At 33.2% G+C, this 25,425-nt stretch overlaps 1 protein-coding gene across 1 annotated transcript in view; it reads left to right on the top strand.

The window, feature by feature from the left end:
* Positions 1–20,682, top strand: part of LOC140046961 (carboxyl-terminal PDZ ligand of neuronal nitric oxide synthase protein-like) — a 46,546-nt gene extending 25,864 nt beyond the window's left edge. The window contains exons 4-10 of the mRNA XM_072091737.1: positions 9,051–9,143; positions 9,991–10,049; positions 12,087–12,195; positions 14,074–14,212; positions 17,092–17,201; positions 17,925–18,146; positions 18,537–20,682. Of these exons, the coding sequence (XP_071947838.1) occupies positions 9,051–9,143; positions 9,991–10,049; positions 12,087–12,195; positions 14,074–14,212; positions 17,092–17,201; positions 17,925–18,146; positions 18,537–19,532 (1,728 nt within the window). The 3' untranslated portion in view covers positions 19,533–20,682. The remainder of the gene's footprint in view (positions 1–9,050; positions 9,144–9,990; positions 10,050–12,086; positions 12,196–14,073; positions 14,213–17,091; positions 17,202–17,924; positions 18,147–18,536) is intronic.
* The last annotated feature ends 4,743 nt before the right edge of the window (positions 20,683–25,425 follow it).

Below are 25,425 nucleotides of genomic sequence, written 5' to 3'. Positions count from 1 at the left end.
GAGTAAAAATTCATTATGCACACGAAAACGCAATTTCGGGCATGTCTAAATGATTCCAACAATATGTAAATTGTACCGTAACAAGCAAAGCATGAATTACGCTACAACTCCGGTGAGATGTCTCGTGAATTGCCAACTATATCATGAAATTAGTTAGGCTAGTTATTGTGTTGGCGTTGAATTTAAATAAAGCTTACTATTAAAATGTTAACAGCCAATACTCAATAGGGACTTTAAATTACGGCGGTTAAATTATTTTATGATCATCCTCATTACTAATATAATGATTTATGTATTTTATGTGTGAGATACATGATGGAAGATAAAGAACTTTTAGAAATTAAACATTTATTTCAACTAGGGGGATATTTTGAGGAGCCCTCTTTTCATCATTTTAATATTGTATGTACAATTAAGGTTGACATACTACCGTCTGTTGAGAAAATATTGAAGTCTATTTCGTGCCTAGCTTACCTGGATAAACCGACATAGACCTTTTTCCCTCATTTTCTCTTTTACAAATTCAGAATTCACAAGTGAAGGAAGTTCATTGTCTTAGCAAATGTATACATTTAGTTGAATATAAGATCAGCTTAAATAGCTTATTCTGGGCCTTTCACTGTTGACACACCAGCTGAAATATAAATCAACAAAGCTTAACAGAGATTTCATGATCAAGTTAGATCTTATCAGTAAAAAGCTAAATTTCAGCTTGTATTATTTTTTGTGACTAACTGATAATTAATTACATCGTAAAATGTTTGTCATAAACCACTATTTAGGAAGCAATTAATATAGGCAGTCTGTTTATGCAGATGGTCATTCAATCCAGGCAAGAAACCCACAACTTCTGCTACTGGTCATAAAATGCCATTTATTGACTTTATTTAGTACTACACTGTAGATGACCTATGGTCAATCAAAAACAATGTGATAATTGACCCCTGTATTGTTGTTCTTTATTGCTGTTTATCTGGATTACAACTGTACTGTGTAAATATATTTGTGAAGGCTGTATTTTAATAGTACTGCATATATTTACAATTTAAAATCTGATAATAATATTGTAATAGTAATAACTGCCACTTGGTCAAATTACTTGTGTTGCTACCCCAGACATCTTCATGTCTGGGGTTCATACTTTCAGAAAGACAATAACAGCATATTCATTGGGTGAAAATTACACTTTATTCAATTTGTCTTTTAATGTGTTGTTGTTGTGTTCTTTTACGAGCACCACCAGCAGATCATTTTTGGCCTAAACTATAATATTACAGTTCAATTATATGTATGACACGCCACGTTTGCCAACATGTTTTCCTTATTATTAAGCAATATCGCTGTCTAAAGCTCTGCCAAACTTGTGACAAATATTAAGTGTTATGTGCCCATATATGGACATGATGATGTCATATCACTACCACATTTGAGAATTTCACTACCATATTGGGCACATCACATTTATGTGTAGTGAAGACAGTGACTAGTTTGATAGTGAAGACAGTGCTTAATTTATGATGATGCTCTTTTTGACTGCTTGTGTGACATCATCTTTAAAGACACATTCTCATCAACAGAAATACTGTCATCATCATCATTTTCACTTTTAGTCACAACAAATACTATGTATATTATTTGAAGGTTTGTAACAGCTAGCATATAAATAATTCAGCAACTGTTATTAGGTCAAATATTTTAGCAAAAACGTAACTGATTTTGTTGAACTCACTCTGCAACTTGTTTCATTTTCTGCATATTTCAAGACTGAGCTCAAAAGTGAGTCACTCAACACATCACTGACCAGCAATAAGGAAATTGTAAACAATTCCAATTCAACATTTTATCCACATTCTTTAAGAATGAACTAAATATCAAATTTTGTTCCTACATTTTATATTTATTTTATTTTTATAAAACTTCTCATAAAGGAAGAAAAACTAAGCCAATCGCAGTGTTGGTGAAAGTTTAAAAGTTCAATGATTCTGAAAAATGTTTGGTATTGTTTTGTTTGAATGGTAAATAATTTATGTTGAAAATATGGATTTTAATTGTTGACTTGTAAACAACTGCATTTTTATCATATATGAAGCTATAAAAACATGTCAAGTACCAAGGTGCCTACAAACATTCCTACTGTAGGTTATGAATGAGAAAGAAATAATATTTATTAATTGTATTAAAGTTATGAGCACAGCAGCAATGATCATTATCAATTTGTGAGGGAACTGGCTAACCACTATGAAACTGTATCGATGAGAAATCTTTTGTTGGTCTATCAATTCCATTTTCATAGGATGGTTCATTTCTCTACAAAGTGTTGTTAGGCCAACTCACCACTTCTGCTCATCTCTAACTTGAAAAGGGGCATTCAGGAATATAATGAGTTTGTTCAAAACGTCATAAATTTCTTCAACATTTTACTCATTAAGGCGTAATCAACGAACTTAATTGATTTAATTTTGATTCAATTTTTCATCATTCTAATAACAATCAATTTCAGCCTTGAACTGTTACTAAACAGAAACGGAAATAGACTGTACATTAATTGTAATCTGTATACCCCTTGAAACAGTAATATCAGCTGTGCTATAGGTCATCAACATCAAGTCATTAAAAAAATTAATAAAGAAGTTTAACCATAGTAAAATAAATGTTACATGGAAGATGTCATGCCAATAAATTCTGAAAAAAACACTTATGTTTATTCTAGTTTAAATGTTAAATAATTTGCAGTAGTTTACTTTGCTAACCAATGGTTTACACAATTATAATTAAATCAATTGATTGATCATTAAACAGTGAAATAATTGAACGTTGCTTTAATTTATAATTTCATTAGTAATTAGAGTATAGATAATTGATAAAGACATGGTTATTATTAGTAAAATTCATTATATACTCCTCTCATTAGTCTAACTAAAGGCAGATGAGTGGCTGATTTTTAAACATAGATGTGGAGCTACATAACAATAAATATAAAGAAAAAATATCACTATTCAATTTACAATGTTTCTCTTTTATATTTTTAATTAAAGCTCTTGTCTCTTTTTTAGTACCTTAACAAAAAATGTATGTTTTCAAAATTGGTTGAAGTATGTTGTCACTTTCAGGGTATTTTCAGACTCATGGAGTTACCGTGGAGTTATCTACGCAAGGCGTACAGTAATCCGTGGCGTTAGAAGCCAAGGTGTTCAGACACAACGATCAACATTCTAATGCCTTGCGTTTAAAACACTCTGATCAGGTCAAAGCAGATAGAACTACTGTATATGTATACATTCATGATAATGCATGAAAGTTTACATTGTTTTTGTTATTTTTATTTACATAATGTTATCTTCAAATACTGATTTGTTCTTACTACTTGAGAATTGCATTTTAATTCAATATAATTTAAAACGTAATTATTACACGGACAATTATCTTATTAATTGATTTAATTTATGAAAATATCATATCACTGACGCCAACTTTAAGGTTTTTTAAAATTGAAAACCTGGAAATACATTTGACATAGCTATTTCACTGTCGTATACAGGTACAGTACATAATATAAAGTTACTGTTAATTTTTGTTAATTGTGGTCGTGTCTTGTCATTGGTAAAGGTTAAAATTACTGATGCATCACTGGATTAGCGTTATTAAATCTACCCTCTCGAGTCCCGCTAGAGTTATTAACGCCACTGGCGCGGAGTAACAGCTTCCTAACGCTAATTCGCGGCCTGGTTCAGACACAAAAATATGTACGCCGCTTACATAACTCCACCGTAACTCTGTGAGTCTGAACATACCCCTATATTCTTTCCTCAACTCTTTCCCTAACAACCTACTTATATTAACCTATTTGTTGTTTGTTCATGAACTTGCTTGTCCAATCTTAGATCATTAAATCAACCTGTTGCAACATTTAAAGTGAAAATACTTGTTTTTTAATACATTTTTCTCATGTCAAGTATTCAGTTAATTATTTCCTTGTGCTATCCATGGGGTGTGTGGGGTTGGGGTGCAGGGCTCAGAATTTCTCGAAAATTAGCAAACTTTTACTAGCAAAATCAGCAGCATGACTAGCAATCACAACTTTTTGGGGTGTGGGAGGAAGGGACTTTCAATATACTGTACTGTTCTACCTGGGGTTTTTTACTTTCGTGTGAACATGGTTTTCCCAGAAAATGACCAGTTGAGTATGATATAAATGAATATACTGTATTAATTACTTACAGTTACTGTGTGTACGTGGCTGTTTCTCAATGGAGATACAATAAACCTAAATCAAAATGATTTCCCTGAATTGCTGAGCTTTTGGGTAGTACTAACCCTTCCTCAGTGCAAATTAAAATATTAAAGTGATATCTATTACAGTATAATAATATCTTTAAATTTACTTAGTTAATTTATCTATTATATAGTAAAAAAATAATATTGGGGTATCAAGCAATGTATACTGTCTCTGTAGATTTTTTGATAATTTATTATTAATATCATAGTTCAAGTTGGCCATAATTGAAATATCAAATCCAATTATAGATGATTATACATTGATATTATTTCCAAGAATTCTCTGGCATTCAATCTATATCCTTTAAACGAGGTAGATCCTACTGTACAAGTGTTTTAGGGTTGTCCCCTGAATAGGAGTGTCCCAAGGGAGGAGCTCTACTATATAATTCCATATTGTTTTTTTTATTTTAAATTATATTTTTCCTGTATTATTTTATTACCAAAGCAAACAATAAATCTACAGATTAAGTTTAATATCATTTTTAATAATTTATATTTACTATAAATTCAAATTGTCATGGGAGGAAGTATTTTAGTCGTTGTAAATATCTCTATGGTTGTACTCATCTTTTTAGTCTGTTAAAACAATACAGTGCATTGAGCTGAAGGAAATGAAATGCACTCTGGGATACTTATCCACTGAGTGGTTGAGAAAACGTTTTATGAGGTAAACTCCTCAAGGAATAATATGCTATGATGTAAAACTTAATGCTTCTATTTCATTTGTAATGATTTAGTAGGACGATGGGAATATAAAATGTATTCTTGTTATATTATCTCAATGCATGTATGCTTCACAAATTCCATCAGTTTAGAGCCAAAATTCATTTGTAGCACTTGGTCATTTACTAGATAGCTAATTTGATTATGCTGGAGAATATACAGTGAAATGGAGGATGTAAAATGTAATTAGTATTTAATGAATGGAGGGCCTTGTATTTAAGAAATATGATTACAGTGTATCTAATGAACATCATCTTTACAGATTACATGCAATGCTTCAATCTATGTCACATTCATGGAAGTAACTTTAGGGCGAGTCAGATGGCCAAGCGGTTAAGGCAGGGGCGCCGTTTACCGTACCTAAAGAGCCAACAATATCGGCAAGGGTTTGAGGCTTGTTCATAGTTCTGATGGTCGAACAAGTCTTCTCGGATAAGAACTATAAACCATAGATCCAGTGTACACAATTATAACCCTTGGTGTACTTTAAAGAACCCAGTCCATCATTTGGGATGAGTACGGTGTTCCCGCTGAACTGGTTCACAAAATAGCAACAAATAGGGGATTACCAACTATCTAATAGGACAGTGATTAATTTTCTATTGGTAATCCTTGGCCGCATGTGCCTAAAGACATAAAAAAATAAGTGAACATGTTAGTGCTGGTCTTCATGGTCCTAGGATCCTAGGAAATAATTTTGGTTACCGTAGTCGAAATTGTTAAAACACAAATTGTCCCTAATTTTTAAAGTGTCCCTTTTGCAGGGATGTCTCCTGAATGGGTGGTTTATATTATTATACTGTAATTAGATTTACAGTTTTTTGCAGTGATTTAAAGAATGATGCCCTATTACCCAACGAACAAAATTTTGTAGTGCAGTGATTGCCGGTAGATATCATCTTATTGTCATATGAATTCTCAATTTAATGTTTGTTTCCATCCAATTAAGTGTTATTCCCAGCTTGACTACTGTGTATTATTTCTTATAATAAAGCTTCTCAGAGGACGTAAATGGAATGTTATTTCTGTCAATATTCTCGTCATCTCCGCAATCAGAAGCTATCTTGCACTAGTTATTGATTTGAATGAAATGTTAAGAAAGAAATTAAATGTAGATCAAGAACCATAACCTTAACATAATTTAGGGCTAGTTCACACTGGCAGATTACAATTCATTCTCTAGGCTTTGCAACGCCTGATCTGACTTACCGTATGAAAAACTCACTGTTTAGTACTCAACGCATATCCAAGCCCTGTGCTTGGTGTTTTTTTGCAAAGGATTCAGGAGTCCGGCATTTTCTACATGATTTCGGCATTTTCTACATGATTTCATAAGCCAAAATGACAAATTTGTAAGAAGAAGTGTGAGTGAATGTGAGTTTATATGATTCAGCTTGAAGATTGTTATCCATTTGTAATCATAGTTTTTCCTAGAGCAGGATCGATGTCATACCGTTTGAGTAATTATTACAATTAATACAATAAAGTAAAATTAATTTCTTGAGAATGTATACATGGAGCATAATGAATAAAAGAAAGTAAACAGTAAAGTATATTCTATATTATTATATCCATATACAAGTCTATGCTAGACTAGGCTAGATCACTGTATGTGTAAAATTAGCTTGTTGAAACCATGGAGAAACTTCAATCTTTCGTTTGATTGCAATAAAGTTCTATTCGTATTCGTATTTCTCCATGTTGAAACATTAAATGCCTGTAACAGTTAACAATCAACTTCTTGTAAGAAGTCATGCTGGGCCTGACGATATCACACTGTCAATGTGTTTACTCTGTGATGTGTTTATCATTACAATCATTGTTCATATGGCGCTAAGTAGTGTATTATAGGCATTTTTCAATAAGTTGTGTAGAAAATGATTTTTTAAAATTATCATATTTAAAATCTGTTTACCCCCATACAACTTATATCTGTCCAACTTTCAACTTGCCTATTTATTTTTGTGAACAAAAACAAATTTCAATTTTTCTTTAGATCACTTTATAGTGAAATTAATCACAATTGTCGAAAGGCAGTGAAATTCTACATACCTGACATTATTTTGTTGGTGGTAGGCAAGTTTTCTAGTCCTGTTCAATACTGTGTATATGGATTAATGATATAGTTAGTTTTCTTCTATCAAGTGGCCTCCAAGCTCCAAGATTTTGCAACTAGAAGGCCTACTAGAAGGACTACACTACCTTCAGTAGTGGCTGTGTATGACAGTGGCTGTGTGAAATAGTACACTGGGGTAACCCCTACTCATCTCAAAAGATGTACTAGGTTCTTTAAAATGCACACAAGCATTTTGTGTACATTGGACCTACGATTTATAGTCCTCAATATTCGAGAAGATTTCTACCACCAGAACCATGGAGCGAGTAAGGCTTGAACCCTTGCCAATATTAACATGGCTACTTATATTACGGTTCTACTGTCTTAACAGCTCAGCCACTCACTTGCGTTTTATAGACTTTGTGTTCATCAACGTTTTTAGCTGGTTTAAAAGAGGTAGTGTATGTAATATTCTAGATTGGGTCTTGCTATTCTGGAGAGTATTTGTATTGTGTTTGCCTATTCCAAAATAAGCATAAAATAGTCATTTTTTGTGTTGATATTTAAAGACACCTGTTGGTAAAACGTTGATGATCATGCCCTTACAATCCATTGTGATCTTTCAACTTCAGTTTACAGTTCAATTTGAATTAAAATGTACTTATTGAAGGCTTGCTCACTCATGTACAAATCGAAATCGATGCTCCTTTTGACAACCACTTGAGCATAATGATCACCATTATAGCTTTTGTACTCATTATCTATAGAAAATAAACAATGCTCTGTTTTTCTTTGTACACTTATCCAACCGTTTATGATTATTTTTATTATTATAGTATGAACCATATGTATGAATTGATCTAATTCATGGCTGTATCGTACACACAGTACAAATTCATTTGAAATGTTATTGTTTTTACTATTGAGTTGAGAGGTGTGAAGTATTAGTAGTTGTGACCATGTTATGACCCTTTTTTTCGTATTCTGCTATGCTATGGAAAAATATTGTGTTTAGCCTAAAAATTAATGCGTTGATGTTTCCTTCCTCTTCCAAGTTTAGGAGCAACATGTTATTTATGTTCATATTTGCTATTGAAAATTCATTCAATTTCGTTCAAAATTAAGATTGTTGATCACAATTATGTGACAGTTGACCAGATTCCTAACAAGGCACAATTATTACTAATACTTATTACAACAAAAAGGGTGATACATACTTCTATGTATGATCACAATGTGCTATGTAGAATTAATTTACTTCCAAGGTACCATACCACAGCTATTTACTCACACAGAAAATGTACATAGGCTTAAACACTTCAAAAGCAACTGAGCTTGTGATGCATACTTAATTAACGAATGGGCATTCATCGAAATACACAATTTTACCTGTCACATTAGAAGGAAGCCGACCGAACAAATTAATATCTACACAGGTATATGCAATATAGTGCAATACCTTCACACATTCACTATTTAGTATAAGTACACACTTGGTATATGCAGGTGTCATAAACATCACCTCTGTCATGTTGTTTAAATAATCTCTCAGTTGAATAGTTCATACAAGGCTCTTTCAATGATAATTTCAAGTCGATTAATATAGCGTAAATAAATAAATAGTACACATGAAATGGTATGTATTTATAGTTAAATACAAATAATATGTCGGTGTTGGGTTGTTCTCTATTGATAATGTATATTAATATTAAAGATACAGGCTATCAAACCTCCCAACTGTCTGGGGAAAAAATGTTGAAAATGTAAAAATATGACAAATTTCAAACATTTTAATTGTTATATGGAAAACTGATTTTATTTGTTATATATATTGAATTGAGGAATTGAGTGCATGCATGTGTTCAAATTCTCACTCCTTTTTTTGTACCCTGTTTTTTTTATGGATCAATTTTTATTATTAAAAAAAATGTTTTTTCAAGAAGCTACAGTGTTTCAGTAAACTTATTTATTTTTGTTTTGTTTTTTTTTGCAGTATGAATTCAAAGCGAAAGCAATAAAGAAAAAGAAAGTGAACATTTGTATTTCTGTGGACGGCATAAAGGTTTCACTACGAAAGAAGAAAAAGGTATTATATTGCTATTATTAAAAATAATAAGTATAATTATTACATGTTTTAATTCACGACATCTGTTAATATAATTACTATAGTGATAGTATTATATATAAATCCAAAAGAAAAATAACTTAAAATAATGACAATGCTGGATCTCAATGGAGATAAAAAAAAATAAAATAAGCAAAAACTAAATCAGAACGATAAAAGTAAAACATCCAGATAAATTAACAGAGCTTTTGGGCAATACTATTCCTTCATCAGAGCAAGTGATATATCAAAGGGGGATATGTCTGAATTCAATTTACCCGTAGTTCATTGGACAATCATAGAGGAGTTATAATTCCTCCATGATATTACAATGTGAGGTCAGATGTAGGTCTACTGTGTTGTGAGGCCTTTATGTTTAGCTTTGCTGGTGAACTCGCAGACCTCTGTGTATCTCACAATGACACAATGGATGTGGTATTTACTGGCATTTTATCAGGATAAAAACAAAATTTAAAGCAAAAAAAGAAATTTACAAATATTATATTATATTTTATATGACTTAATTATCTTTGTAATTAAGTACAGTACAACCCTATTAACTGCTGTCCTGCTGTTTTGACAGACACCTCCATTGATGGCTAATTTATTAACAATGTTAATTTGATAATTTTATACCCTGACCATACCTTGACTGACATCTTGATCCATGGGCCTAATTTATAGGTCCATGCTTGATCTTGACATTTTAGAACTAATTTTCTCCATGGATAAAATAATTCCAATGATTCCCAATGATTCCAATCATTCTCAATTTAATTTCTTTGAGATATATTATGACATTACAATGCTCCTTTTGTTTTATTTTCAGAAGAAGCAATGGACTTGGGATGAATGTAAATTGATGATCATGCATCACCCAGTATATAGGTAAGAAAGAAAATCTGTCTGTATAAACGAAAATGTCTAAAAAAATGTTTAAAAGAACAAAGTGCAATATCAACAGAATTTTCAACATCAATTTTTGAACATGGATGGATAGAATGATTTATTTTATTTCTTTGCTTTGTACTGGGAAAACCCAGAATCAGGGCTTTTCAGGACATGTATCATTGATTTGATGTTTTTACTGGGGGTTTCCCATAAATTACATAAGTACAATATCAACAGAATTTTCAACAACATCAATTTCCTGAGCGTGGATGGACAGAATGATTTGTCAAAAATGTCTTTATTTCTTTGGCTTGTTGGGAAAACCCAGAAGCAGGACGTTTTAGGCCATGTGTCATTGATTTGACCATAATTATCATGTTTTTTTACTGGGGGTTTCCCATAAATTACTTTGAAAATGACTAACTTGTTTGTTCAACAAATGTCACTTTGCATTATTGGCAGATACTGAAATATGTAACCACCTTTTACAGGATGATGTTAAATGCTTTGATTTAGTTTTGAAAATTACTACTTGTCTCAGCTGTATTTTGATTGGTCACCTATCCTATCACCATCACATTCCAAGACTAAACTTTCTAATTTCTGACAACATAGAAAAACAAACATTTTTATACATCACCTATTTGAAGGTCTATGGGTGTACTGTATAATTAATTTCACTATTCGTTTAAAGTGTTATTTGCTTTTGAATTCAATAAATTAAATTCTGAGCACTTTATTAGTGGTAGGATTTGGTGTCATGTTATTTTGCTATCTCTATTAGCATTACAAAACTGTCGTAAACTTGGTGAAGCTAGACAACAATGAGCAATATAAATTAATAAACATTAGCTGGATAGAAATATAAATTTATGACTAGCTAAGACTATGAACCTGTTCACACTGATATATGGAGATATGGATTGCATGTCTAAAACAATAAGTGTTTTAGCAAGGAGTCTTTTAACAACCCTAAACCATATTAGTTCCATCATAAGATGCTGATTTAATTTAATGTTTGATCCCATCAGAACGTTTCTTAAAAACTTCCATTGTATTGTAGTGATAAGTGTATCTCTGTGTCCATTTTTTTTCCTCAACAGTTAATAATTTGTCCTTGCTATCAGCATTGTGCACTAATATACCTTGGGTATACCTTTAAGTCCTGAGTTAGTCCTAGATCGTATATCTAGGCCTAGGTGCATTACTGCCTAGGTGTCAACAAGACAATTACCAATAGCCTACAGTGCTGTTCTTCTGTTGTTTGTGGTTACTCACTGCTGTGAGACACTTTGGAAATCAACATATTAATACCATATCCATTGTTCATTTTAGCATCGTTTAGATAAGATAGCAATTAGCGTACATTAATTAACCAATCAATCTGCCATCACAGCGTTATAGAATCTCACTCACTGAAATATATTAAGTATGCATCTAATGGCGCCATGATAAGCTCATTGTCGCTAGCGTATGCTAATTAAAATAGGAAACTGTAGTATAGAACTAGTTATAATTTAATTGTAATTTTGTACAGTTTGTTTTTCTGCTATAGTTCAGAATTAAGGAAGCAACTTTACTACAAGTCCTCCTTTTATAGAAGTTAATGTTTATATCATGCAATATATTATGTATGCGAGACAGTAGTATAGTTTAGGCATCTAAAAATCATAAGCAACTTTAGTAAGTTAATGTTATCGTTTCATTCCATATTTTTTATCATGTAAACAGTACGTAGTATACTGTAGGTCAGCAAATTAGGCATCTTCTCAAAATCATTTAGCTACTGTATGTTAAATGTATGATTTTACAAATGATACATTATAAGAAATAATTGTATTTATAAGTGCTCGTACTGATCAAAAAAAAAATTTAAAAACTACTATTGAATGACCGTTCAATAGTGTGTACTATTGCATGCCATGTGACCCACAATTGTTCAATCAAATGACAGTTAGGGGTTACAATTTATAATAAAAGTCATGTCCTCTTGCCTTATTTACTCTAATAAATACTTTATTTCTTGTTTTACAGAGTTTTCTACGTTTCCCATGATTCCCAGGAACTGCGCATTTTCAGCTACATTGCCAGAGATAGTCAGACTAACGTTTTTAAATGCAACGTGTTCAAGTCAACTAAAAAGGTACAGTAAATTACGACGCAGTCACGATGGCACTTGAAAACATTTATTGCATACATAAGTACTGTAATGTATTCTTTATGTTTGTGTTTTATTGTTTTAGATGATTTATTCAAACATTTGCGACGGCATTCAAAATACAACTGATGGAAAATAGGATGTCAGCTTAAACTCATTATTTTGTTAAGTTATTAATACATGAATCGTGTGATGACAAGTACCATATTACCGTTTGTTGAACTTTAGAAAAAAATCATGATTAATGTTGATTTATGTCAATCGCAACATTTCCCACATTTTGTCTCAAAACAGAGATATTTTTATTAAACATTCTATCATAGAATTAATCTCCTAAATTGTAGATCAAAGAGATACCGATAAAAATCCCCATAAATCATTTGCCTTGAATGTATTTGGAAATCTTTGGGCTTAAATGTTAATTGTGGATTTTATACAAACATAAAGTGCTAGACTTTTTAGATCAGAGTACTCGAACAGTTTTCTAGTGCAGGCTTGATTCTATTGATAATCTTGCGGACCATATGTGTTGTAGAACATATCATTATCATCAAGTAGTTTGTCCATAATTGGGAAGGTCCATGAGAAAATCCCTAAAAGCTCATGTAATTTTTAACAATAAAATGCAGCAACTTCATATGAAATTCACTGGTAAACCAGATTGGTCCGCATGCCGTCTGTTGAGAACCCCAGTTGAATAATGGTTAGATAATATTTTCCCCCTAAATAGTTTTGCTTTAAAAATGCCTTTGATGGACCTGTACCCAAGTCTCTTGTACAACATCATATTAAATGACAGGTTTCACTTTATAATAAAAGACATAATATTGTATGTCCCACAAACTTGTGCTTATTCACAACCATTGATTGTGCATTATAATAACTTATTGATTTCCTTTATGAATCTACAAACTTTAAGTAATCCAATCTCTACAAACACTTGGCTATGATGCTTGACGAAAGCTTCATTGACGGGTTGGAAGATCAAGAATAGTCTAAAACTTGATTTACAGGCATCACAGAATCAAGATTTTTTTCGTTGCCCTGAGGATAATAACCTTTGTCTGATTTGATTTTCCCTCTCAATTTCCTTTGGTGAAACAATTAAAAAAATTGGTTCGAGGCTGGACTATACTGTTGTATTTCACAAAACAAAATATTTTTTTGGACTTTATTTGGGCAAAACAATCACTGGTTGAAACAATCACTGGTTGCCCTCAGGGCAACAAAAATGATTGATTCTGCAAAGGCCTCACATATGTATTACATGATTTGATCTAATAATCCATTAATTCAGAGAAAAAATATGTTTTGAAATCCACCATTTTGTTCAGTTTATTTATGTGTTTGTTGTATCTAAGACTGTAACTCAATTAAAGCCTAGTTATAATGGGAAAGTTTTTAGGGGATAACCGTGGGATTATATCGAAGCATGGGAATATATTCAAATGTGGAACTATATCCGAGCGTGGGACTACAGTATATCCGAGTGAGGGAATATATCCCAGCGTGGGACTATATCCAAGTGTGGGACTACATTCAAGAGTTAGAATATACCCAAGAGTTAGAATATAATTATATGAGCATAGAAATATCTCAGAGCGTGGGACTATATCCAAGTGTGGGACTACATTCAAGAGTTAGAATATACCCAAGAGTTAGAATATATATGAGCATAGAAATATCTCAGAGCGTGGGACTATATCCAAGAGTGGGAAGATATCCGTGAGTTGGATTATTTTTAATATAGATTATATGTTTGTTTTTTCTTTAGAAAGATTTGAAAGGAAGTTAAAAAAATTTAATTGGATTAGCATATAATGCTACCTTATTTAACTTTCTACATTTTTGTATCCATTTTAGAGCCAAGCTATGCGAATAGTTCGAACAATTGGCCAAGCTTTTGAAGTATGTCACAAATTGAGTCTGCATCAAACAACGTCCGCAGGTGATTCTCAGCTAGAAAATGAGTGTAACGACAGCGACGACTCAAGAACCAGAGGTAATTTTGTCTTCTAAATAGGCATATTTACGTTTTATCGTCTTGAAAAGTATGTCAAAAAGATTCTTTTTCAGATACTAGACTTTGTTGACCTGTTTACTTTAAGTACATTGATTTTATTGCAGTAATTTTAAGTTTTTGTATCAAAAGTTTTTATCATACTGAAAAATGTCATGTAAATTATTAATATCATTTTAATTAAATTTATACGCTTTTGAAATTCCGTTTCCAAATATGTAGAAAACAATATTAGGTTGATTTTTATTTGCATAAGGTGATACAGTAGTTTCATTTAAACCATGTACTAGACTTTCCCTTTCAATTGTCCAAATTCTCCCCTCATTTTGGCCGACCGACCTCTATATGCACAGATCATCAATTTAGCAAGCATCCTGCAGATTTGTCAGTAAAAAATCTGATTTTATTTAGGGTATGTTCAGACTCAGTCTGTGGCGTACATATTTCTGTGTCTGAACCATGCTGCGGATTAGCGTTAGGGAGCTCAGTGATTTTAACCTTAACCAATGAAAACACACGACCACGATTAGCAGACAGCAACTACCCTATGATACGACAGCGAAATAGCTATGTCAAATGTATTTTCAGGTTCAGATTTTAAAGAACAGTAAAGTTGGCGTCAGTGATATGATATGTTCATAAATTAAATCAATTAATCAGATAATTGTCTGTGTAACAATTACGTTTTAAAATATTTTGAATTAAAATGCAATTCTACAAGTAGTAAGAACAAATCAGTATATTTGAAGGTAAACATTATAATTTATATAAATAAAAACGCAAGGCATTGGAATGTTGGTCGTTGTGTCTGAACACCTTGGCTTTTAACGCCACGGATTACCGTACGCCTTGCGTAGCTAACTCCACCGTAACTCCGTGAGTCTGAACATACCCTTAGAGAACTCTGCAGTGCTAGTGCATTATGTTATTAGTGCAGTTGACATAGAATGATAAATATTATTAAGTTAATGTACATACAGTACAGGAGTGAACACCACAGTTTATGGTAGTTAAACTCAGACAAAAACCTTGAATGCTTTGACCAAAACGCCCTCTCTATTCTCTGTATATTTCTAAATTTACATCATATTTATACCCATGTGCATCTTCTGCACCTATTCTATTTATACATCTCTCCTGTCTAAACGCTGGCAAAGTTTATGATTAAGACTTTTCAAATGATAAAGCTGCACGTAGTAATGTGCTATAAAAATGAAAGTTGATATATTAACGAGATCTTTAGAATGAAAACTTGTCAACGTAAGAAAACATATTATTGATTTCTGTCACTTTCTTCACCACTACTAATGAACTAATGCAGTGGTAAATTCAGCTATTCTTCATACATTCTTAGGAATGTCAGCACTTAGGACGTTGTCTTCATTGCTAATCCGCAGATCAATTTATCAAATTAAACAACACAATTCAAGTAGTTTTATTTAAATGTACTACTGTATCCGCTTAATACATTAACCTACTTTTAAATGGATAAACTTTAAATATCAAGTGATGATATAGTACAATGACGATATCTCTTTACTTAAATTACAAAACGTTAAAACTGTGCTTGAAAATATGCATAGGAACTCACAATAATGTGACACTAATGTTTCTGAACAACTGTAATAAATGCTTTTCAAAAGAAGAACACATGTATAAGAGACTATGTCAAATTTATTCTACTGCAGTAAAACTATTTCTTTTACCTGTTTACTCAATATACTTTGCAAGCTGTTCTTAAATATTTTCATACGGGGAGGTTCCGCATTTACATGGGCCTGGTAGCACAAGTGTGGAAAAATATGAGGAGGTACAGTATTTATGAGGAATATTTCCGAGGATTTGGTAGCACAAGCGTGGGAAATGAAGGGGCGAAATTAGTAGTTTAAGTCCTTGGTCCGTCCAGTGTCACAATTTATTGCACAATTTTAGCAGAGATTTTAGCTATACTTACTGGATGCTAAGCCCATCGCTAAATGGATCTTACCTTTGAATCAATGTTAGCGCAAACCCTGTCACGAATGGTTCCCCCTTCTGGCGGGAACTAGTACAAATAAAGAAACCGCAACAAACAAGATTGTACATGACAGAAAGAATTAAGAACAACAATATTTAATATATATTCAACATACATGTCTCTTTCTATGTTAAAAACTGTAATTAGAATATCTTGATAAAACTATCAGTGATGAGTAGATGTAAAGGAAATGGAGGAGACAGGCAGACAACGTGACAAGTTAATTGAAACTAAGTTTAAAACATCTGCATTGTGCAATGATATATATTTTATTGAAAAAGTAAAACAGATGAAGATAAATATATTAAAAATAAATATTGATTAGAAGTAGGGTTTTTCTTAGGGTTTTTGTGCAGACAACTTCTCAATTTAACAGAAGTTCAGGTTAAAATCAATTGTATAAAATAGTAACCTAAAGCTCTGTCCACACTATAGAATCTATGTGATGTGCCCATATATGAACATGATGATATGTCATTTCACTACCATAATTGGGTATATCACTATTATATTTGGGCACACTTTTATTGTCAAACTAGTTTGATAGTGACCAAATTCAATTTACTGGTAAAGCTCTATCTACTCTATCAAACTTGTTTGAGAAAAAAATTGTGCCCAAATATGATAGTGATATGGCCAAATATGGTAGTGATATGACATCATCACATTTTTTTGCCACATAAAATGTTATAGTGTAGACAGAACTTTACACTCATTAGAAAGATTCAATTTGTTTGTTTGTCCAGAATAGGGGTTCTACTATATGTAGTATAAATTTGTTTGGCAAAGTTTTTAATGTCAAAATTTCTGAAATTAAAATGTCTGTTTACTTCTCTTTCTACAGGACTAGGTAAAGAAAGTGAGACGGATTCACCATTGGAGTCAATATCACGACAGGCTACACTACGCATATCAGATATGGATCCTAGCAAACGGCAAGATGATAGTTATCAGGTATAAATAGCCATAAAGTGGTGGACAATATGTTGGTTGCTAGAACCGCTATTAAAGGAGCTTTGAGACCTAACAAGTGTCTCCTTAATATAATAGGGATCATGTCTCTGTAATAGGAGTGTACCAAGTTCCACTGTATGTACTTTATGAAATTATTAAACATTGATGGACAAAGCCAAAGGTGTTTCTTGGAATAAAATGTTAATTTTTTATTTTTTTGCCTGTGATTATTACTTTAAAATCACAGCACCTTTTAATTGGACAGCCCAGGTTTCCTATTCTATTTCCATTACAATTTTTGAATGCTTTTCTTTTTATATCATGCTTATTTTCTTCCTTGTTTATGAGTCACCTTTTGATTTTCCTTGTTTATAATATTGTCTGCTTCCTTTAAAGTAATAAATCTTTATGCATGTGTCAAAATTGATGGGAAACAAGGCCTTAATAACATTAACTTTTAAGTATGTCTTTTAACAAGCACTTGTATACTTAAAAACATGGTAAAAAACTACTTTGATCATCAGTATGTTAAATAACAATTAGTTTTAGTTTCAATTATGATTCAGTTAACAAATCAAATTATTCTCCTATAATCAAATTTCCAAAACTTAATTGTATTAAATCTATTCCCCACCCCCACCTCTATTCATCCATTTCCTCTAAAAAAATGTACTATAACATGGTAACTATCATATTCTAATTAATTGATTTCTATCTCTCTAGACGGAACTATCCATTTCAACCTTAACCTCCCACAATGCCCCCTACATGATCGACACCGACCCAGATTCTAAAACCGGGACGTTATTGAGCTGGTATCACCAGAAACAGTTATTGCAGCAACAAGTGCAACATCAACAGACCCAGACGCAAGTTGCCGTGGCCCAGGTGTCTCTGATAAAAGATCAACTGAATGCCGAATCTGCTGCCAGAATAGAAGCACAGGTGAGAGACAGTTGTTTACTGTATATCATGAATAGATGCCATATTACTATTTATACACATAATTGGTCTGGTGTTTTGGCCTATACTCTGACGTCAATTGTACTTGTACATTGAGAACACAAATAATTATCATTTGGTACACAAACCTATGACCTCCTGGTATTCAAACCTATTCCATCCTGGTATTCAAACCTATAGACCCTTCAGTTTGTGCTGATGGCTAGGGTTGGATTTGAGCCCATGGAAGCAGTGGGTACTTCTCCAATACTGAGGAGTAGTGTTGCATCTGGAAGTAAATTCCATAAGTAATATATTGCCCATTATTTATCAATTGTTTATTTATTTAATGTTGATTGAATTTAAAATAAACATTTTGTTTTTCTTCAATAGGCAAGACTACATCAAGTAATGCTACAAAACAGAGATCTGTTGCAAAATCAACAAGAGCTGGTGAACCACATTCAGGAACTCGAAGCTCAAGTATACGGCACACCATCACATAGCACAGGCAACCCATTCTTAAACGATATACCAATGCTAACAGATCCAACAACACCACGGCCTGCAGGCCCTGGACCAGAGTTGAATGCTAATGGTGTGACATCCACACAAATCCTGCAGGATAGATCTAAAGAACTCTTTGAGAATACGCTGGTTAGTAGTCACAATGCTACTGACAGTATAAACAGCTACAAACAACATCATTTGGAAAGTTTGCGGAACAGCAGTGGCAGTGATAGCAACAACGAGTACCCAGTATATCACAGTGACTCTTGTCAAAATGAACCGATATCGGACAGTCTTAAAATGCTTAATATATCTGTGGAACAGTTAGACTCTAGAAAACATAGTAGGCACAGAAACTATGGACTTCCACAAAGCGGTTCAACATCGTCTGGAGTCAGCATGTCGCCAGGTTCAACACCGACTGGCACGGTTAGATCGGTGAATTCCGTCATTCACGATTGTTACGAGAAGCAAGATTTTGATGAGAAAAATAAGCAGTCGCAGAAATCGTCACGGCACATTTACAACGGATACGGTTCTATCAGTACACCGGTAGAATCGACATTGATAACAACAATTTTACCGGAATCTCCGAGTAAGAGTGATTCATTAACGTCGGGCACTACAACTGAAACCGATATGAATTCGCGTAATAATGACCCAGTGTCGCCAGCATTTACATTTGACTCGAACGATTTCAATATCAAAATGGCAAGTCCAGAATCGAGTTTAAGCGCCAGTCCGCAAAAGAAGTTGGACCTGTCTGACACGCTCCATATAAGTTTCTCCGACGATGAAAATACGGAAAACTCTGAGGATTCCGGAGTACCTCCCCTTCCATCGTCCGCTTTTGAAGAGTTTGAAACGGTTAATAGTTAACTCTGTTTTTTGTATCTACTACACACATTCTGTTAGGTCGGTCTTGTGACATAGAGTAGTGGGTATTATACAGCTTGTTTCTCTGTTTTCACACATCTATTTAAATACTTTGTCACGTTATATGTTCTCATTATTTACAGATACAGTAGAACCCCTATTAGGGGGGCACTTTTTGGGTCCCAATGTTTGTCACTGAATAAGAGTTGGCCGTAGAGTTAGGACATATGTTTCCCCTTGTTTGTTTCACTGGAAAGTATGTGTCCCCTGAATAGTGGTGTCCCAAGGTTTTACTGTATATGAAAACAAAATATTATTATTTTATTAGATTTAGGCAAAATGTTATGTTAACCAAACAACTGAGCACATACCATTTCTAATATATAGATAAAAGAGATTGGCTTTCAGATTGTATATACTTTTATAATTCTGTTTTAATCATATCATTTATATTTTCGCTATCAATTTTCTTTGTAAGTTATAACATGTAATACATTTTGTAATATTTAACTATTGGACACTCTGTACAAAGCTAAAGAGGTACTGTACCATATGTCCAGTGAAAGTATGCTATCATTAACAATTTAATTTTATTTATGTCGGATATAATTTTCTCGTGGAGTGAGAGTTGATAGATACAACTCATATTTCACATTGGAAAATGCTTATGCTTAGGGATAATACCAGAATCCCAGTTTCTTCCACGGTACAATAGTTACCTCTCCAATTTTCTATGTTAAAAGGGATTGTTTATTCCGCAATGCTTCAAAATTGTACAATGAATTATACGATATGCACATGATCACAATCTAATCAGCGTTGTGATAGCTGCTGTGACTAATGCAGGGTATTGGAGGAAGCCGACACAACAATGGTTGGTTTGAGCATTCTATGCTTTTATAGTGTTCATACATAATGCTTGATTTCCACTTGAGGTGCAACACACGGACGTAACGCAACGCAAGTGAATTGACCAATCACAAGCGATGGTTTTTTAACTGTTGCTTGTCATTGATCAACACACTTGCGTTGCGTCCTTGCATCGCTCCCTAGTGGGAACCAAGCTTAATGCAATCAAGCGACTGTTGAACATTGGCTCCATGTAAACATTGCTCTTCTAGTTAAAGAACATTAAAGCAAATAGTATATAGATTCGAGTGTTGACAAAGTGCGAGGCAGCGAGGCACGCGAGGCAAGCGCGGCATGCCAAATATTTGTGCGAGGCATCATTTTATCATTTCCAAAAGTGCAAGGCATGCGAGGCATATAGTTTACAATTTCAAAAAGGTGCGAGGCATATCTTAACGTGCTATTATGCTATATTATAGGCCTAATAATCAATCGATACAAGCGTATCTAAATAGATTCGTGTATACACTCATCATGTTGTTTATTTTATTTTACTCACATGTCTCTCGAACATAGCAGAGTGAAAATAATATTTTGTCACACCCCTGCGCCTAGATCCGGTAGACCCGAGAGATGGAAAATCCCTCTTTACTATTTAGCAGGTAGCGGAATGATTCAGCCCTCAGCTCAGAGGATTGTGGTGCATTCCCCTCCTATAGCACGTGGTTTCAGCAGCAACGCACAGACTTCTCTCTGAGCGGCGTGCCAAAGACATTTTTTGACATTCCATTCTCTAGGAACAACACGTGTACCTCTCTCGCAAATAAAGTGAACAGCGATTGCGAGGACAAGTTCAATAACTGGCGGTGAATAAAAGGTAACTGATATGCCGATCTAATAACATGCCGCAAAGAAAAAAATTGCAACAGAATTCTGGAGCGCGTGTGAAAAAAGACTTGTAATACTAGGCCTAAAATTAAACTTTAGCTAATATGCTTAGCCCTAACCTAGATAAGAGGCCTATGTAGAAAATAATCTAATCAATTTTGATAAAATAATAATTGGTGTAATATTTAATAATGATACACTATTCCTGTTTTAGTAAGCTAGGTATATTACGAACGATTTTTATTTATTGTTGTCCATGTACGTACTAATAAACCTGGCGCTAGTTTCCTTCGCTTGTATTTTTACTCCAAATTTGATAAATAACTAACTTTATCGTGTATATACCACACCTTAGAAGTATACCTCATGAGTACTTTAATGAAAGAATCACATAAAAAGTAACAAATAAATCCTTAAATTAATGATTTTACAGTCGTGTTTCTCGCACACTGTTTGCGAATTTCACTTATTCAATGTTCAATATTTTTGTTTCTATGGAGCGCCAAAAGAGCAACGATAATAGAGGACTAAAACTCAGTGGAATGCGTCAATTTCTCATGCATTTATTGGTGAAAAACACGTTTTATTTCAATATATTTGTTAATTTGTCAATAAAAATGTTGTAATATGTTACTGCTGATACTGTTCTGTTTTCAAAGAATAATAATCGATCCTAAATCAACATCACTACCTAGTCTAGACCTAGGACATCCTACTAAGGATATTATGATGAATTTTTCTATTTTATTCTTTAAAAGGTAACGAAACCGTGTACATTATCAACAGTAACATTTTTCCTTACTGACAGTGACAAAATCTATTGAAATTGTACTTGATTTTCACCAAATAATGCGTTAAATATAAATGGATTCCACAGAGTTTTTAGCCCTCTAATTAATTTTGCTCTTTTGGCGTTCCATAGAAACCAAAATATTGAACATTGAGTGTGCGAAATGCGAGAAAAACAACGTCTGTAAAATCACCAATTTAATGGATTTATTGTTACTTTTATGTGATTTTTCTTCATTAAAGTAGGCCTACTAATTCTAATAGGCTGTGGTATTCAGGATAAAGTTGGTTAAAATACAAGGCAGGTGCAAAAGGAAACTAGCCTAGCGGGCCTAGGCCTAGGCTACTTCAATTTCGGTGATTTCCTGCCTTGCAATTTTGAGAAATGATAAAATGATGCCTCGCATTTTTTGATGATGGTAAAACGATGCCGCGCATAAATTTCTGACTTGCCTCGCATGCCTTCCCTGCCTCGCGTGCCTCGCTGCCTCGCACTTTGTTACTACCCTATAGATTCCACTGCATTACAGCTACCTTGTTTTTATTATCATTGACTGATACAATTTTGGTAAATTGGTAAAATTGTAAAGATGAGAAAAAAAGTGCAAAAGTGATACTTCACTCTTGTGCAGAACATGTTTTACTGTTTTGCAGCATGATGTATGATATTCGATACAAACTGAAATAAATATTGTAGAAACAATAAGAAATGAAGTTATTATAATAAATAACCTTCAGATATTTGGTTATTTCTATATCAAACAAATATTATTAATATATAATTTTTTACACATTAATAATAATAATAATTAATATTAAAAGTTAACTTAAAATTTGTGAATATTATGTTATATTTAATATTTTTATGGGAAAACTACAACTCAAGCTTTTCCAAGTAGTTAAAACTAATTTTAAGAGTGAATAAAAGACAATATATGAATGGACATAGATAGTGGACCTATTAATGGATTAAAGGTAATGTTTTCACTTTTCTGATTGGTCAGTAGCCTGCACATAGATGTGTCTATTTTTGTAAGTAATACGATGATTGGTGGATTGTACAAATTTGAATTGTAACGTATGTGTAAAGAAAAGGTTGTAGTTATAGTTGAAAAGTTTATTAATATTTTGGAATAGGTGGGTCATGTTGTAAGGATAAGAATGTTCGCTGTTATAGAATTGATTCCATTCCACAAATTGTAAGATATTGAATGTTCCACAGGGTTGTTTATTATGATTGATATGGGATAGCATTGATACAATACTGCAAATGTTTGAGAATATTACCTACACAGTTTATTTAGGTTTCAGCGCAGTGCTTACTAATTTGTTAGAACTTTGACAATGGTCAAAATAATTATTGTAGCTATGATAAGCCTAGACATAAACTTAATTTTTATTCATAATTGTATGCAGCCTAGCACAAGATTTTCTTTGAGATTAATTTTGCCCTATAAATTGATTTAAATGAAAATTCAGTGGGCACTATTACTCCACAAAGGGTTGTAATATTGTATAAACCTTGATCATTAAATAAGGTGCTTTAAATTGAAAAATAAAAGCTGCCATAGATCCATAGATATCAATGATCTTCTTTTCCATAGAAAATTTGCCTTCTTTGGGACAACCCAGACAAGCGGCTTTTGTAAGGCCTTGGGCATGGATACACAATGTGACAAAGCATGTTTATAAACATAGAAGAGTACTTATCTTGATAAAATCAAAAGAAGTTTCTATTTTAAATAGAAAGTGATTTGTGATATTGGTTGATAATTAAAATGATCTGAAAGGTGGATATTGTTCGGAAATTGCATGTTAATTATTATATAATTAATAGTAAGAGTGATTGAGAAAGATGCTCTATTTATGTTTTTTATCAATGTTCTACACAGATCATACCAAACAGTAAAGAATAAATTGACAAGTCTTGTATAGAATTCATCACTGTGATTATTACTGTTAGCTTTACAATGGAAACAAAGTTACAAAACATTACAATTACAGTACAAGTACTACACTGACATGCTTTTAAATGTAAAGCTCTGTCTACATTATCAAACTAGTTTGACAAAAAATATGGTAGTGATATGCTCAAATATGGTAGTGATATGAAATCATGTCCATATATGGGCACATCACATTTTTTGTCGCATAAAGTTTAATAGTGTAGACAGAGCTTAACACAGTCTTGTCAAGATGCATTTATAGCATAATAAGGAGGGTTAAGACAATATGATCGGATAGTCTGATGATTGGCAACTAGTAAAAACAAGAACCACTACAAGGACAGCTAAGACTTAAAAGAGAAACTAGAACATTGATATCAACTTGGAAAACAACAACAGACATCGATAGTCGCATGCACAACATGGTGGTGGAAGGTGGTAAGATCTTGCCAAAGCTGTAGTATCAGCCTGTACAATAGATCCAATGTAATAGAGAACCCACAGTACATAAGCAAAGGCAGCAACAGTAGCACAACACAGAGAAGCATTGGTAAATCTTGCCAAAACTGTGATATTATAGGTCTGTAAAATAGATCCAAATGTAATAGAGAACCCACAGTACATAAGCAGAGGCAGCAACAGTAGCACAACACAGATAAGCATTGGTAAGATCTTGTCAAAGATGTAGTATAGGTCTGTACAATAGATCCAAATGTAATAGAGAACCCACAGTACATAAGCAGAGGCAGCAACAGTAGCACAACACAGATAAGCATTGGTAAGATCTTGTCAAAGCTGTAGTATAGGTCTGTACAATAGATCCAAATGTAATAGAGAACATGGCAGAGGCAGCAATAGTATCACAACACAGAGAAGCATAGGTAAGATCAAAGATGTAGTATAGGTCTGTACAATAGATCCAAATGTAATAGAGAACCCAGAAAACATGGAAGAGGCAGCAATAGTAGCACAACACAGAGAAGCATTGGTAAATCTGGTCAAAGCTGTAGTATCAGCCTGTACAATAGATCCATATGTAATAGAGAACCCACAGAACATAGGCAGAGGGAGCAATAGTAGCACAACACAGAGAAGGTGGTAAGATCTTGCCAAAGCTGTAGTATAGGTCTGTACAATAGATCCAAATGTAATAGAGAACCCAGAGAACATAGGCAGAGGGAGCAATAGTACAACACAGAGAAGCATTGGTAAGATCTTGCCAAAGATGTAGTATAGGTCTGTACAATAGATCCAAATGTAATAGAGAACCCAGAGAACATAGGCAGAGGGAGCAATAGTACAACACAGAGAAGCATTGGTAAGATCTTGCCAAAGCTGTAGTATAGGTCTGTACAATAGATCCAAATGTAATAGAGAACCCAGAGAACATAGGCAGAGGGAGCAATAGTACAACACAGATAAGC

The sequence above is a fragment of the Antedon mediterranea genome, chromosome 4 (assembly GCF_964355755.1).
Source record: "Antedon mediterranea chromosome 4, ecAntMedi1.1, whole genome shotgun sequence".
Classification (NCBI taxonomy): domain Eukaryota; kingdom Metazoa; phylum Echinodermata; class Crinoidea; order Comatulida; family Antedonidae; genus Antedon; species Antedon mediterranea.
This window is presented reverse-complemented; position numbering and strand designations above follow the sequence as displayed.